This window comes from Carlito syrichta, unplaced genomic scaffold (assembly GCF_000164805.1).
Source record: "Carlito syrichta isolate Samal-C Ts95f unplaced genomic scaffold, Tarsius_syrichta-2.0.1 Scaffold316283, whole genome shotgun sequence".
NCBI lineage: Eukaryota > Metazoa > Chordata > Mammalia > Primates > Tarsiidae > Carlito > Carlito syrichta.
Genome location: NW_007260379.1, coordinates 149,739 through 167,687, shown reverse-complemented (window position 1 = coordinate 167,687; position 17,949 = coordinate 149,739). Strand labels below are relative to the sequence as shown.

Sequence of the window (17,949 nt, the reverse complement as noted above, 5' to 3'; positions counted from 1 at the left end):
CCGCTTCAGCCTTCCAAGTAGCTGGAATTACAGGCATGCACTACCACGCCCGGCTGATTTATTTATTTATTTATTGTAGAGATGAGGTCTTGCTGCCCAGATGGGTCTCGAATCCGTGGGCTCAGGCAATCCACTCACCTCAGCCTCCCAAAGGCGCGGGATTACAGGCTGAGCCACCAAGCCCAGCTAGTGTGGACATTTTAACAATATAATATTTATTCTTCCAATCCATGAACATAGGCTATCTTTTCCTTTATTTTTGTCTTCTTCAGTTTCTTTATCAGTGTTTTCATTGTAAAGATCTCTCACCTCTGGTTAAATTTATTCTTTGGAATGTATTTTTTTTAACCATTGTAAATGGGATTGCTTTTTTGATTTATTTTTAGTTTGCTTACTATTAGTATATAAAATGCTACTGATTTTTGTATATTGATTTTATACGATACAACCTGGTTTCCAGTTTTAATGCTCTTTATTTCTTTCTCTTGTCTGATTGCTTGGCTAGGACTTTCAGTATAATGTTGAATGTAGGCATTTTTGTCATTTCCTGATTTTAGAGGAAAACTTTCAATGTTTCCATGTTCAATATGATGTTAACTGTGGATTTGTCACATATAGCTTTTGTTGTGTTGAAGTATGTTCCTTCTATACCCAGTTTGTTGATAGTTTTTGTCATGAATAGATGTCCTGTTTATTTATATTGTCACTCACACCAACTGGATGATGGCTCGATGAGAACAAAGATTTTTTTTGGTCTGTTCTGTTTTCTACTTTCTGCATCTCTAATATCTAGAACTATATTTAGTATATGTAACTCTTCCTTAAATATTTGTGAATAAATGAATGAATGATTGAATGAATTAATTTCTGCCCCTAGACTAGCTGTCTCAGACTGCTTGTGACTGTTTCTAGGGAATTTGAGACTGTCCATTCATTTATTCAGCATTTACTGACATTATTTTGGGTAGGATCCTTTTCTGGACTCTGGGAATTAAAAAAAATGGAAACATTTTCTTTTTCCTCTTTTAATTTTTTCATATTAAAGATGTGAGGTCAATTCAGGGTTAGGTATACAAATATTCATTATGCAGAGTCCCACTACTGCCAATCCCACCTCCCCCCCGCCACGGGAAACATTTTCTTAAAATTCTACTATAATGTGTTCTGATGAGAGTAATGATCAGAATTGTATGTTTCTTGGGTATTTGAGGATCTATAGAAAGCAATGGTCAATGTTTAGTCTGGCACATAGTAATGAGGTTAAAGGATCAAGCTAAATGAGTATCAGTGAAATTAATAACCAGTTAAATTTTGAAAAGCTTTGATCTCCTTTCATGTAAAAGTATATCATGGAAAAAAATTCAGTCAATTAAGGGACACCATATGCAGTACAGGGGAAAAATTTGGGCTCAAAGTCAGATATTTTGTGTTGGAATACTTTTCAGCTTTTAACCTTGAGCAAGTGTTTCAGTTATGTATAACTGTATAACAAATCTCCCCAAAGCTTAGTGACTTAACACAGAAACAGCATTTGTTTTTCTCATGTATCTGCAATCTTGGCATGGCTCAATAGGGCTAACTCTGTCTACTTGGTGTCTGGTGAACTGGTTGGAAGCTAGAAGCTGGAATCACCTAGAGTCTTAGTTACTCACATGTCTGATTCTTGAGCTGGACTCAAACAGCTGGGGCCAATCAGACATCACTTTCTATCTCTACATAGTCTTTCCATATGATCTGTCCAGCATGGTGGCTTCAGGATAGCCAGGCTTTTTATATGTTGGCTCTGGAGCCCCTTAGGCATGTGTCCCAAAAGACAGAAAGCCAGATGGAATTCATATTGCTTTTTCTAACCTAGCCTTGGGAGTCATGCAAAATCACTGCTGCCACAATCTGTTTGTTAGAAGATGAATCACTAATGTTAACCTATGTTCAAAGGGAGGGGAACCCACTTTTAATGGGAAGATTGTCAAGAATTTGTGGATATGTTTTAAAACTGCCACAGAAGTTAACCTCTCCAAACCTGATTTGGGGTAAATTGCATTATGTTACTACTGTTTTCATTTGTAAAATGTGTGTGATAATTCATTGATTATGAAGATTGGATGAGAAAATATTGTGGAAGTTCTCAGAAAATTTCTTTATGTATAAATAAGTACTCAAAAAATGCTATTTCTTCCTTTTTTCTTTTCTTTTCTTTCTTTTTTTTTTTTTTGAGTTGGAGTCTCACTCTGTCGCCCAGACTGGAGTGCAGTGGCTGCTCCTGGCCACTGCAGCCTTGACCTGCTGGGCTCTGGCAATCCTTCCGCCTCAGCCTTCCAAGTAGCTGGAACTACAGGTGCACGTTACCACACCTGGCTAATTTTTTTGATTTATTGTAGAGATGAGGTCTCGCCAAGTTGCCCAGGCGGGTCTCAAACCCGCGGGCTCAGGCAATCCACTCACCTCAGCCTCCTAAAGCGCGGGATTACAGGCTGAGCCACCGAGCCCGGCTTCTTCCTTTTTTCTTTCCTCATCTAGCTTATTGAATTCCAGTTAGCTGTCATTTATTATCTCTTCCTAATTTAAAAATATGAGAAATTTGTAATTTGTATATATATTTTCAAATGAAACATATAACAAAGAGGAAAATATAGTCTAGTTGGCAACTAAGACCTGAGCACATGGAAGGATGCAGGAGTGATGTGGTACACTTGTGCATTGGGTAGATGGAATGTGCTAGGGGCAGGTACCCTGTGTGGCGATCTTGGTGGGCTGGTTCTTAGGTGTCTCTTGTGACTTGTGTGCTTTTTCCCTTGCAGTTCCTGAGGGAAGACCTTAATTATCATGACCCAACAGTGAAACACAGCACCTTCCATGGTGAGGATAAGCTCATCAGCGTGGAGGACCTGTGGAAGGCATGGAAGTCCTCAGAAGGTAACAGGCAGCCTGGTTGTTGCCGGAAGGTTTAAAGAAGAGAGATGGGCAGCAGCTCAGTCTTAAAAGGATATGAATATAAAATGTTTAGTAAAAGGCAAATTATTGCAGTGATTTTACATATAATCACGAAATAAGACTGAACATAGTCACTCTGCTAGGCATGGGTAAAAGTTCTCTAGAGTTGGAGTTGTTCTTCATTAAAATACTTTAAAAATTCCATCCTATCCCTATCCTTTTCCTCACTCCTCACCCACACATAGGAAATCTCCCAGCTTCTGCTACTTCATCTCCAGAGATAGGGAACTTGCTGGTTTATCTAGGCAACCCTTTTCTTTTCTAGTTTCCCACTTAGTCCTAGCTTTGCTGAGACTTAGATGATTCAAAGATTGGGTGGGAATAGATAGAGTCCCAAGTTTTCTCAAAATTTACAGACTAAATAACCCTAGTTGTTTGAAAAAAATTTTTTCTCAGCTTCCTCCTTATTTTGGTATCTTGCCTATGGAGACTTTTTTTCTTTTTTTTTGAGTTGGTATCACTGTGTCACCTATGTTGGAGTGCAGTGGCATGATAATGGCTTACCACAGCCTCAAAGCCCTGGGCTCAAGGGGTCCTCCCACCTCAGACTCCCAAGTATCTGGGACTAAAGGTGTGCACCACCAAACCCTGCTAATGTTTCGATTTTTTGTAGAGACAAGGTCTCACTATGTGGCCTAGGCTGGTCTTGCACTTGACTCAAACATTCTTCCCTCCTTTGCCTCCTAAAGTGCTGGGATTACAGGATGAGCCACTGTGCCCAACTATTAACACTTTTGTTGATGTCTTTCTTAGATCCTAGAGTTGGCTGCAGACCTCCAAGTGTGGTTTGATCATCACAGAGTTGAGCAGGATTGTCAACTTGTTAGCTCTGAATCCTGGGCATCTGTTAATGCAGTCTGATTTGATACTGGTACCTCAGCAGTCACATCACTCTGCTGACCCATGTTGTACTTAATGAAAACTTTAGATATGTGTAAAACTGCCAAACCACGTATAAAACTGCTATAAACTATGGTTACCATTTTTTTCTGGAGCATTTGCTTCAGAGTTCTGAGTGAAATAACATGTCTAATTGTGTGAGACTTGACAGGGAAGGGAAAAACAGAGCTTTAGCCTCCTCTCCATTTATTTCTGTGGCTAGAGCCTTCTTTGATGCCAAGATTAGAAACAGTGTGTCTTCCCAGGGCCTCTTATTGTAGGTTATGATACTAATAGGGGTTAAAAATAAGTGACCACCTGGGTCCCTGGTTTTCAGATGAGGAATTAGGCCTAGATTTATAAAGTTACTTGTTTCTTGTGATGCATTTAATAGAGTTGGAACTTAGTCCTGGGCTTTCTACTTTCTAGGCCAGTGCTTTTCTATGCCACTTTGGTTGAAGAGAAAACTAGTTTTGGTAGGAATGAGATAGTCTGTTTTTGTTTAGATTTTTTTTTAATCTAGGGTTAGAAAATTTTAGATATGAAAGGGATCATCTATATTGTGGATTTAAGTATTAGATTTTAAGTAAGAAGACCTAGATTCTAATCCTGATTCTGGAAAGGACAGGCTGATGCTTTTTGTTAACTATATGTTTTATCAATGTAGAAGAAGCATTAGGCAGCTATAGGAGAGAGTTTCTGGGAAATCTTTTGAAGCTGAGTTTGTGGGACCTTTTTTTTTTTTAATGACTCCTGAGCAACTCGTGTATCTACTGATGAAGATCAGGCAGTAATATGAGTTTTGGAATTATACCAGCACTGCCAGGAAAAATTTTCCATTAGTATCATTTAATTTTGATTTTCTTCTTCTCTAATAGCATGAGGACAAGTTGCCTGGTTTTTAAAAGTGGATTTCAAAAGCAGGAACTTAGAATGAAAGATGGCAGGGAGAACATTCTGGCCTTTTTTGAAAGCTCACAAAGAAGTGTCTGGGAAGGGAAATTGAAAGGGCAGAAACATAGGGACTAAACCATAATAACTAGAAAATAGTTCCAGGGAATTTTCTGGTAAGAGCTTTATTTCTGGACTCAGTAACTGTTTGGAACACTTCCAGTATATTCTAAATTACAGGAAAATGGAAGACAATGGAGTGAAGTTGTTTTGGGGGGAAGTCCCCATTACCCATGAACAGAGGAAAACATGTCAATGCACAGTACTGTAACTTACAGCTGAAGATATAAGAGATGGTATATAAAAGGGGGGACCTGAATTATTTTTTGGAGGGTGGGCCCTTTGTAGTATAGACTTTTCCCACTAGCTAAGTGTTCTAGGAACCCATTGGCATCAGTGTACCAGCTAACATTGTTGTGAGAGGCTGTGTTCAGCTTCAGTGAAATTTTTTTTGGAAATTCTTTCAACTCATTTGCCCATTTCATGATGGGTGATTGATGAGTGCACCTGCCCACACCACCCTGAGTGTTCAGCAGCTTTTGACCAAAAATGGCATGACCCCCGTGCCACACCCTCCCTATTCACCTGAACTCACCCCGAGTGACTTTTTTTGTTTCCCTGGATGAAAAATGTCCTCCAAAGGAATGTTTTGCTATTGTGGAAGAGGTGAAACAAAAAATGGCAAAAACACTAAAAGGCATCAAAATTGGTGAGTTCAAAGACCGTTCTGAGTGGTAGAAAAAAGCATCTTGATAAGTGTATTGCATCAAACGGAGAGTACTTTGAAGGTGACTGAAGTTTTAACATGTAAGAATAAATACACAATTTTTTATAACTAAATTCCAGAATTTTTGGGTCCCCCCCTTGTATGTACCATTTTAGGATTTGCTCATTATATGTTATACTTGGTGATTTGACAAACTAAAAATGAAAATCTTCATATATCCTATTCCTCCCAATAATTTGCTTTGTTTTTCAGAGAAAGACCCCTAATCTCTCTGAAGTAATGATTTCCAGACCTTTTCTATGTAACATTCTGGCATTGGCTCACACTGGCTGATCTGAGTTTCACTAGATGGTATTTATATCAGCAGTGGTCATTTGTGTTCAGAACATTAGCTAGCTAATGTCAGTACCATCTGTGTGATTAGTGGTTTTTAAAATTTTTTATTTTAAAGATGTGGGGTATAATTCAGGATTAGGTGTATAAGTGGACATCATGCAAGGTAAAGTTTGGGCCGCCCTTTAATCCCCAGATTAGTGTTGTTAACATTTTCTGACTAATGATGGGAGCCAGTCTTTTCTCTGTGTTATTTAGATCTTAGCAGAAAAGCCTTCTAATCTCGATATTAGCTAGGTCTGGACTTTAATAATAAAACAGCCACAGTAAGTCAAACATTGCTTTAAGTAACATTTATATAGTGTTTAATATGTGCTAGGTACAGTTCTAATGTTTTACATATGTTAACTTGTTTATTTCTTACAAAAGCCCTATTAAGTATAGATACTATGATTATGTGTGTTTATAGATGAGGAAAAGGAAACAGAGGAAAAGTAAAGTAAAGTAATGTAACTTGATCACTAACTACCCAGAATTAGACTTACAAGTTAAGGGCACAGTCACTTCAGTTACTAGCCATAAATTCAAACTGTTCCCAGGTCACCTGCACTTCTGACTAGCTGGCTACAAATTTTGGGATTTCCAAAACTCCTTTAGGTTTGACAATTTACTTGAACTACACATAGAACTCAGGAAAGCCTTATACTTATGATTACAGTTTTATTATAAAGAACACAAATCAGGACCAGCCAAAAGAAGAAACTCATAGGGCAAGGTCTAGGAGGGAACTCAATGTGGCACTTTTGAGTCCTCACCCTGTATCTGTAGAGTCAGGATGCATCACCCTCCCATCACATCGGTGTCAACCAAGAAGCTTGACCATTTTTGGTGTCCAGTGTTTTTCTTAGGGTTTCATTACATAGGCATGATTGATTTATTGGCCATGTGTTGCACTTAATTTCTAAATCCCCTTTTCGCCAAAGGCTGTCTTGGTATCAACTGGCTCAAAACCCCAACCCTGTAATCATATGGTTGGCCTTTCTGGTGACCAGTTCCCATCTGAGTCATCTCATTAGCATGAGCTCAAGTGTGATCCAAGGGGCCCACAATGGATAACAGGGGATATTTCAAGAGTTTAGTGATTACCTCCTAGGAACCAAGGACAAACACCAGATGGATTCTTTAGTATACAATATTAGGTAATTATGTATGGAAGAACTGGACAATCAGGGTTGGGAAAGACCAAGAATGAGGGCTACTCCAGGAATCCCAGCAGCAGCAGAGACTAGGAGATTTACCTTTTCCAATTGGTTGCTTTCAGATGACTGAGCTTCATTCATTTTTTTATTCCTAAATATCTTTGCTCAAGAGTCAGATTTAACAGGGGAAGAATCAGATTAGCATAGTCTGATGAAACTGGGAATATGTGTGTAGGGTTTGGGGAGGGCTGCAATTTCTAGTCCCTTCTGGATCACATAAGGTAGGAGGAGTGGCAGTTCTTTAAAGGAAGGTTGACTGGGTAGATTTTGTTTGCATATTTGAGCCATTGGAAACAGTAACAGTGCCATTTGTAGAGGCGTGGAGGTATTGATCTAAGGGTATTTTCCTCTAATGCATGACTTTGCTTCTTCTAAACAAAGTACATTTCTCCTCCCTTTTCCTAGACACTAGATTTTAAGTGATGCTATCTGCCAAACAAGGAATATTTCATAAACAATAGTTTCTTTCCCCATTTTTATGAATCAAGACATCTTAATTGTCAGTCTTTGATTCTAAAAAATAAGGTTGCATCCAGCTAAAAGCAGAATAGCCTGGTATTCTAGTGTGCGATTGGATTTTGTCATGAGAAAATGATTATTTTTATACTAGGATTTTGTAAAAAAAAAAAAAAAAAAAAATGAAATTAACTTCACCGATCTCCCTTTCTGTTTGTGCTGATCTTTGGAGGACAGGATTTTTCTGCATGAGGTAGTGGAGAAGTACAGCAGATTCTTGAATAACATCCTTTCATTCAACATTTTTTATAATGTTGATATGTAATTTTAAAAAATCACTTCCTACCCGGAAGTGTAAAGTTTGCACGTTTTCCCCACATCTGTGTGGGTTTTCTCTGGGTACTCCGCTTTCCTCCCAAAGATGTGCATAATTAGGTGAATTGGCATGTCATGGTCCAGGTCCGAGCAAGAGTATGTGTGCGTGAGTGCCCTGTGATGAGATAACGTCCTGTCCAGGATTGGTTCAGCCCATCCCATGAGCTGATGGGATAGGCACTGGTCACTAGCGAACTTGAACTGGAATAAGCAGGTAAATGATGATCTTACTTATTTTTATTAATCTTTCTTTTTTAATTTGATGTAGGGTACAATTCAGGGTTAGGTATACAAATGTTCATTATGCAGGTACCCTTGTTGATGAGGTGTGCCCCTCCCTCCCATGGCAGTTTCCCTCAACTGCCAATCCCACCCCCACTGGCAGTTTCCTACTACTGCCAATTCCTTTCTTCTAGTATTATGATAATTGTTCAAGGTCCACTTATGAGTGAGAACATATGGTACTCTGTTCTTTGTTTCTGGAATAGATCACTGAGTATGAAAGACTCTAAATCCATCCAAGTTGCTGCAAAGTCCATATGTTTGTCTTTCTTTATGGTTACATAATATTCCATTGTGTATATATATCACATTTAAAAAATCCAGTCCAGCTTCGATTGACAGCATGGTTGGTTCCATGTTTTTGCTATTGTGAATAGAGCTGCAACAAACATGCATGTGCGGGTATCATTTTTGTAGAATGATTTGAGTTCCTCTGGGTATATTCCCAATAGGGGAATTGCTGAGTCATATGGAAGGTCAATTTCTAGTTCTTTCAGAAATCACCACACTGTCTTCCAAAGAGGTTGCACTTGTTTGCATTCCCACCAGCAGTGTAGAAGCGTTCTTTTTTCTCCACATCCTTGCCAGCATCTGTTGTTTGTTTTATTAATGGCCATTCTTACTGGGGTTAGGTGGTATCTCGATGTGATTTTGATTTGCATTTCTCTGATGAAGAGTGAGGCTGAGCACTTTTTCATGTGTCTGTTGGCTGCCTGTATATCTTCTTTTGAGAAGTGTCTATTCATGTCTTTTGCCCACTTTTTAATGAGGCTTTTTGTTTTTTTCCTTTCGGCATGTTTGAGTTCCTTGTGGATCCTAGATGTTAGGCCTTTGTCAGATTTACAGTTGGCAAATATTTTTTCCCATTTTGTGGGCTGTCTCCCTGCTCTATTGATGGTTTCGTTGCTTTGCAGAAGTTCGTCAGTTTGATGAGGTCCCACTTGTGTATCTTATTTCTTATGGTATGGGCACTTAGGGTTTTGATCAGAAATTGGTTGCCAGTTCCAATTTCCATAATGGTGTCTCCTGCATTTTCTAAGATTCTTATAGTTTGAGGTTTTACATTTAGGTCTTTGATCCATTTAGTTAATTTTTGTGTATGGGGATAGGTAGGGGTCCTGTTTCAATCTTCTGCATGTGATCAGCCAGTTTTCCCAGCACCATTTACTGAATAGGTTCTCTTCTCCCCAGTGGTTGTTGTTGGAGGCTTTGTCAAAGATGAGTTGTTTGAGAAATTGAGGCTTTGCTTCTGGAATCTATCCTGTTCCATTGGTTCATATACCTGTTCTTGTAACCAGTACCACACTGTTTTGATTATTGTAGCCTTATAGTAAAGTTTGAAGTCTGGTAGTGTGATACCCCCCACTTTGTTTCTTTTGCTAAGGATTGTTTTGGCTATCCATGGTCCTTTATATTTCCATATGAATTCCTGTATTGTCATTTCCAGGTCTGAGAAGAATGCAGCTGATAATTTAATGGGTATTGTGCTGAATCTGTAGATTGCCTTTGGTAGGATGGACATTTTAGCGATATTGATTCTTCCTATCCATGAGCATGAACTATTTTTCCATTTGTTTGTGTCTTTTTGGATTTCTTTGAGCAGTGTTTTGGTTCTCTTCATAAAGGTCTTTCACTTCTCTGGTTAGGAAGATGCCGAGGTATTTCATTTTTTGCGTGAAATTATTGTGAATGGGATTGTTCTTTTTATTTGTTTCTCTGCCTGCTTGTTTTTGGTGTATAAGAATGCAACTGTCTTTTACACATTCATTTTGTACCCTGTAACTTTGTCAAAGTCCTTTTATCAGTGCAAACAGTTTTTTACAGATTCTTTTGGATTTTGGAGGTATAGAATCATATTGTCAGCAAAGAGGGATAACTTGACTTTCTCTTTTCCTATTTGGATAGCCCTGTTTTCTTCTCTTGTCTAATTGCCCTAGCTAGGACTTGCAACACAACGTTGAACAAGAGGGGTGAGAGTGGGCAGCCTTGTATTGTTCCCATTTTCAGGGGAAATGTTTCCATTTCTGTCCATTTAGCAATATGTTAACTATGGGTTTATTGTAGATGACACTACCTGTTTTGAGGTATTTTCCTTCTATACCTAGGTGTTTGAGGGTTTTTATCAAGAAGGGATGCTGGATTTTATCAAAAGTTTTTCTGCATCTAATGGCATTATCAAGTGGTTCTTGTTTTTACATCTGTTGATGTATTTAATTACATTTATGGTCTTGTGGATGTGAATCAGCCCTGCATCCTGGGGATGAAGCCTACTTGGTCATGGCGGATGATTTTTGAGATGTGTTTTTGGATCCAATTTGCTAGAATCTTGTTGAGGATTTTTGCATCTATGAGCATAGGGGATATTGGCCTGTAGTTCTCTTTTTTTGTTGGCTCTTTACCAGGTTTGGGTATCAGTGTGATGTTAGCTTCATAAAATGATTTGGAGAGATTTCCATCTTTCTTAATTGCCTGGAATACTTTCAATAGGACTAGTATCAGCTCTTCCTGGTACGTTTTGTAGAATTCCACTGGAAAGCATCTAGTTCAGGACTTTTTTTGGTAGGTAGTTTTCTTATGATAGTGTCAATTTCCTGGGTTATTGATCTATTTAGTGTCTCAATGTCTTCTTGTTCCAACCTGGGGAGGTTGTGTGATGTCAGAAAGTCCTCCATTTCATTCAGGTTATCAAGTTTGTTTCCATATAGATGTACATAGTTGTTAGGGTATGGACGGATAGGGTGAGGGTGGAGAGGTGCAGAGAGGCATGCAGCACTGCCGGGGCTGGCAAGCCGGAGGTGTGTGCCGGCAACCCAGAGATCCGAGAACATTGCAAAGAGTTGCGTCACACAAAAAGGTTAATAAAGAAAAGTTTATTTAAACGTAAATTAGAGAGAGAAAGAGAAGGAAGAGAGAAGATTTACTCCCCAAAGTGGGGGAGGGGGACCAAAACCAGGAAGCATGGAGATAGCCATGGCTCAAAGAGCAAATGGCCACACCAGACTCTAGCAAGGCAATGGCCCCTGGTTGCTTGTGGTTGAATCCTTTTAACCATTCCCCTTGATGGGGAAAGATCATTAAGTGATTGGGTGGTGGTCTGCTTCCACGTCATCACAAAGGGGCAGACAATTGCAGGTACTGATGATGCCAGGTGCTGGACAGCAGGCAGATGGGTGGGTTAGTCACATGATTGCTACCATGGTGGGGCTTATCTGTGTCATGTAGTTCACAGAGGACAGATTAGGTTGACCCTCGGGAAGATTTCCTGCAAGAGACTTGTTACACATTTGCAATTCACAAATTTCTTGACCAAAGGTAGGGTAGTAGTTTGAGCTGTCCTAATCTTGTATCTGAAGGAGATTTGCCTAGGGGGGATGGGATAGGCTGCTATTTGTCCTGCAGTAGAAGCTGGAACTACAGGTGTACACCACCATGCTTGGCTAATTTTTTTTTTTTGAGTTGGAATCTTACTTTGTTGCCCAGGCTGGAGTGCAGTGGCATACTTATGGCCACCCCAGCACTGACCTGCTGGACTCTGGCGATACTTCTGCCTCAGCCTTCCAAGTAGCTGGAGCACAGGCAAGTGCTACCATGCCCGGCTAATTTTTTATTTTTTGTAGAAACGAGGTCTTCCCAAGTTGCCTGGGCTGGTCTTAAGCCCATGGGCTCAGGCAATCCACTCACCTCAGTCTCCCAAAGTGTTGAGATTACAGACTGAGCCAGTGAACCTGGCCTAATTTTTTGATTTATTGTAGAGTAGAGACGAGGTCTCACCAAGTTGCCCAGGCTAGTCTCGAACCCCTGGGTTTAGGAAATCCTCTCGTCTCGGCCTCCAAAAGTACTGGGATTATTGGTTTGAGCCACTGTGCCTGGCCTTAGTTTTTAAGTTAGGGTCTCACTCTGTTACCAAGCTGGAGTGTAGTGGCACCAACACAGCGTCAACCTCCGGGGCTCAGACAATCCTTCTGTCTCAGCTTCCCAAGTAGCTGGGACTACAGGCTTGTGTCACCATATCTGTATTTTTAAAAATTTTTGTAGAGATGAGGTCTTGCTATGTTGCTTAGGCTGGTCTAGAACTCCTGGACTCAAGTAATCCTTCTGCCTTAGTCTCCCAAAGTGCTGGGATTATAGTCATGAGCCACTATGTCTAGCCATAAATTGTATTTTTAAAAATTGTGTTAAGGTACATATAAAATTTGCCATGTAAAAGCTATTTTTAAAATTAATTTCTGATTGTAGCTTATATACAGAAACATAATTGATTTTTATATATTGGTTTTATGTTCTGCAACCTTTGTAAACTTACTTATTAGTAGATTCCATCAGATTTTCTCCTTAGACAATCATTTTGTCTGCTGATAAAGACAATTTTACTGCTTCTTTTCAATCTGATACCCTTTTTTTCCTTTTTCTTGCCTCATTGCTATGGATAGTATCTCCAGTATAATGATGAAGAGAAGTGGTGAGAGCAGACATCTATGTCTTATTTTTGATCTTAGAGGGAATCCAGTCTTTTACCATTAAATATAATTTTGTCCGTAAGTTTTTTGGAAAAGGCCCTTGTCAGATTGAAGAAGCACCTTTCTATTCCTAGTTTGCTGAGAGCTTTTATCAGGAGTAGATACTATATTTTATCAGATGAGTTTTCTGTTGAGATGATTGCATGGTTTTTCTGTTCAGTTTATTTGATACATTACAGTGACTGATTTTTGAATTTGAAGCCAGTCTTGCATTTCTGGGATAAACTTCCTTTAATCATAGTGTATTATCTTTCTACTTATATTGTTGCATCAGATCTGCTATCTTCTGTCTTCTTTGTTATTTTAGTGGTTACTTTAGGAGATAAAGTATGCATCTTTAATTTACAGTTTACTTTCAAGAAATATTATGTCTTGCCACATATAGCATAAGAACCTCACAATAGGTATTTTCATTTCCCTCTCCCAATCTTAGTTCCCACTCCCTTGAAATGTTCTCAAGTCCATAAGCTAGGCAATTGTATAACTTACCTCATTTGTTTCTCACCTCTCAAGGATCACCTTTCTTTGTAGGCTGATGATATGTCCTGAAAACCATTATTTCACATGTTAGCTTTTTGGGGGAAGGGTATTTCATCTTGGCCTGAAGCAGAATTGTCAGCTTAATCATCTTTTGCTTGGACTGTTGTTGTCCTTACTGTTCTTCTTGGCCCAGGCTAGCTCTACTGCCATCTGTCCTTCAATTGGTTCCAGATCTGACCAGGTCTCCGCTTACATTTTTCAAGATTTTCCCATTTTTTTTCATATATAAAGCAAACATTCTAGGACTTCAATTTCTGGGTGTAAGAAATGTTTTTAAATGGAACTTGGAGCAATAAAGATATTGCTAAAAAAATGTTACAAGTAAGTTCCTGTATATCCTACATAGTAATTATTTATTATTTTAAAAGAATAAATATTGGTTTTCCTATTGGTCAGGTAACACTTCAGTTTGTGTAGAAGTAGCAATAAATTTAGATTACAACGGCTGTTACATTGGAGACTCAACAAAATAAGGTACAGTAAGCACAGTAATTGTTGATGAAATAAATTATTATTAAAAATATCAGTGATTTTTTTTTCATGTTTATCTGTGAGATGTTAGATGCATTGAAATCAAATGCTCATCTGTAATCATAAAATGAATACTTTACTTGGGAAAAAAGATCAATATGTACAAATAAATAAACATCATTGACTGATTGAGATAGGGTTTTGCTCTGTTGCCCAGGCTGGAGCGCAGTGGTGTGATCATAGCTTACTGCAGCCTTGAACTCCTGCATTCAAGTGATTCTTTTCCCTCAGCCTCCTAGGACCTGAGACTATAGGCATGTACCACCATTTTATTTTGGTAGAAATAGGGTCTTGCTACATTGCCCAAGCTGTTCTCAAACTCTTGGCCTCAAGCGATCGCACAGTGCTGGGTTTACAGGCATGAGCCCATCACGCCTGGACTGATGGTCTTTTATATCCTGAGAATTTATTTATATTTTAATGCTGTAGTTCTTTGTAATTCTTTATCTACCCCTCTAGTGTTGATCCCAAAAGGTACTGTTTATCTCCTACAATTTTTGCAAACATTTTCTGTGTTTAAAAAAAAAAATTCCTGAGTACCTTTTATATACCTGGCATTGTACTAGATGAGTTTAGCATACCAGGCCCATGCTTATTTCTCTAATCCACTTATGTTCTCATTTTCTATCATTCCTTACCACACTTCCTCTGTAAATGTGTTGATATATCAGCAGTTCCTAGAATATGTTATTCTTTTTCGTCCCATGATGCTTTCATATATGCTGTTTCCGTGTCCATTCTCTTTTGTTAATTATTTAAGACTCAGTTTAAGTATTGCCTTCTTTAGGAAGTTTTTCCTGAAAACCACAAGCTAAATTGGATGTCTTCTTCCATGTTCCCTCAGCCTCTCATGCTTATCTCATTATAGCACTTAGCACACTAATTGCAATTATCTGTCTCCCTGCCTGTTTTCCCATTAGACTGCTTGAGGGCAGAATTTTATATGATTCTGTATCCTAACACTTAGCAGGGGAACCTGGCCCAGAGTAGGGATGCAGTAGACAAAAATTTGTCCTTGGTCTTTTTTTTTTTTTTTTTAAAGCAGGATTTATTGAGGGGAAAGGATAGCTTCCAGAGCAGGAGGGGACCCGAGGGAGTTGCCCTGTTCTTGATCTTATACAAGTTGTTTGGCCCACTCAATATTTCAAAGCTTCTAGGTTCTCTTACTATCCTGCAGCCTTGCTGCCAGTTTTTCTCTAACCTGGCTCTCTGATAGCCTTGTGGTTGCTCTGTTGATGGCCTTTACTAGTATGTCTCCCAGGCCTTAGGAGACTTGGTTTTTGCCTGGTAGCCAGTGGGCCTATCACATGGGGCCAAGGCCAGATTAATTTTGACACAATAGTTCAGGGCTTGATATTAACATCGTATTAGAAAACTAAGACCTCTACCTCATTCTAGGCCCAGACAAAAAGTTGCTAGTGGGAACCAGAAGGAAACTGCTCAAAGAGACAAATCACAGTTCCAGACTGCACACTATCTTAGGAGGAGCCACTTTGGGAGAATTATGTAGCTGTCTTGGATACTCTTATTTAGAGTAGCCAAATAAGAAGCTGGGCTTTGTGATGCCTTTTCTAACTCACTCTGTCAGTCAATTATGCTTTGCTCTGTGCTCCCACATCACTTTATCTTTCTGATTTAACACTTAACCATACTATGTTCATTTATTTCCTTGTATATGTCCCTCTCTAAAAGAGCCCTTGAGGATGGAGGCAATGCATATAGATTTCTATGCTAGTAACTCACCCAGTACCTGCTGGAGTAGAAGCCAGTACGTGAATGAATGAATAAATGAATGGTGATACTAATCATAGCTAATATTTTTAAGTGCTTACTGTATACTCAAACTTCCTATGTTTTGACTACACTCTTATGATGTGAGAACTCTGGTTTTCATCATTTTATAGGTGGCAAAAATACGGCACAGAAAGGGTAAGTAACTTTCTCACAGTCTTATAACTAGTAAATAGCAGATTCTAAATTCAAACTCAGGCACCTGGTTTCAAAGCCTACATTCTTAACCATTGTGCTGTGTCTGACTACCTGACCAAATGGTTGATAGAAGGCTGACCCAATGACAAACTAACTGACTAACTGCTGTGTGAAGGAGTGGGTGTGTTGGCTCACACCTTTAATCTCAGCACTTTGGGAGGCCAAGGTGGGAGGATCACTTGAGGCCAGGAGTTCAAGACCAGCCTGGGCAACAAAGCAAGACCCTATCTCTACAAAAAGTACTCACACACACAAAAAAAGAAGGTCCTGGCAGCCTTCCTGCCAGATATACTTCTCTTGGAATGCGGGTTTGAAACCACAAAAGTAGATGAGGGCTTCATCTGGAGGTACCACAGGTTCATTCTGGGAAAGAGCTATGGATTCAGGAGTTCTTTTCTTATTGCTTATTCTTTCCCTGGCAAGAAAAAGGGTTGGCTAAGACCAAGTATCTACCCTGGCACATCCCTGGAGGTATTGCTATAGCTCAAATGCCAGGGAAGTAGTAATGTTCATTCTACTTGGTATGCCCTGCCCCAAAATATCCACATAGCTCACACCTTCACTTCATTTTACTTTCTGCTCAGATATCACCTCATCAGAGTGGCCTTCCCGATCTGATCTAACATAGAATAGCACTATTTTTTATCTCTTTACCCTCTTATTGCTTAATTTTTCTTTATTGTGGTTATCATCATCTGACATACGTTATTTGTTTATAGTGTTGAACTTTGCTTCCCTTTAAGAATACAAGCACCGTGGGATCTGTGATTCTGTTTTGTCTCTAGCTGCTAGAGTGATGCCTGAAAATAGTAGGTACTCAATAAATGATTTTTTTCTAATGCATATGCGATTTTGGTGTTTGAGACCACCTGCTTTCAAGAACCTTTATCATTTAACCTCAGCAAGACCTTGTTCTCCTTGTTATTATACATAAACCTTGGACTTTAGGTAAACTAGAGTCAGTGTTTTCTGAGCATGCGCCATACTTTATAGTTCTGTGTCTTTGCTCTTGTTTCTTTCTTCTGGTAGACCTGAACCTCTGTCCACCCAGATTCTGAGCAATCCTTAATACCTACCCCTTTTAAAGTGAATATGCATATTAGGTCCTTGGCATTTTCAAAAACATGAGCTCATTTAATTCAACAACTCTGGGAGGTAAATATTGCTAGATTATAAGCTACATGGAGTTAGAGATCTTTTTCCTGATCATAACTCTGTTCCCAGTGCCTGGCAAGCAATAGTACAAAACAAATGTTTGTTGAATGGCAGAATGAATATTTTACAGAAGGGGAAATTGAAGTTCATGACTGTTAAGTGATGTACCTAAACTGGTCTATGGCAGATAGGATAGAAATCAAGATCTTCCAGCTTGAAATTCAGTGTTTTTTCTAGAACGTTCTAAAAACCAAGTGTTATAAAATGGTCAGGGGTTTAGCAGTCTCCAATAACTTTATTTTTGTGGTTATCTCAGGGTAAAACAGGAGGTTTTATTCATTTTACATAAAAATCTTCCTCAAATGGAAAAGAGCTCTTACTATCTATATAATGCATAGTATGGAGGCCAGGATATGTCTTCACTATCTGAGAAGCTAACTGAAACATCAATTTCTGGGGTTCTCTGCTGGTATGCATAAGATAAGTGCTTTTTAATTTTTTTCAACCTTCCCTCTCTACCACCATAAGAAGTCTGTGGGTGTGAGTGATACTTTTAGTGAGAAAACAATGTAGGTTGGGCATGGTGCCTTATACCTATAATCCCAACACTTTGTGGGTCTGAGGTGGGAGATACTTGAGGCCAAGAGTTCGAGAGACTGGCCTGGGCAACATAGGAAAATTCTATCTCTACAAAATAACAAACAAACAAATTTAGAAGGCTGAGGTGGAAGGATCACTTGAGCCCGAGGGTTCGAAGTTGTAGTAAGCTATGATCACACCACTGGACTCCAGCCTGGGCAACAGAGCGAGACCCTGTTTCTAAACACACACACACCCACACCCACACACACCATATAGTACTCATGGGCTGGGCTCATGCCTGTAATCCTACCACTTTGGGAGGATTGCTTGAATCCATGAGTTTGAGACCAGCCTGGGCAACAAAGTGAGACTCCATCTCTAC

The 17,949-nt window shown here is 39.2% G+C and overlaps 1 protein-coding gene across 3 annotated transcripts in view; it reads left to right on the top strand.

The window, feature by feature from the left end:
- Nucleotides 1-17,949, top strand: part of STIM1 (stromal interaction molecule 1) — a 209,735-nt gene that overhangs the window by 146,630 nt on the left and 45,156 nt on the right. For all 3 annotated transcript variants that reach the window (XM_008074048.2, XM_008074047.2, XM_008074049.2), the window contains exon 3: nt 2,799-2,913. In XM_008074048.2, the coding sequence (XP_008072239.1) occupies nt 2,799-2,913 (115 nt within the window). The remainder of the gene's footprint in view (nt 1-2,798; nt 2,914-17,949) is intronic.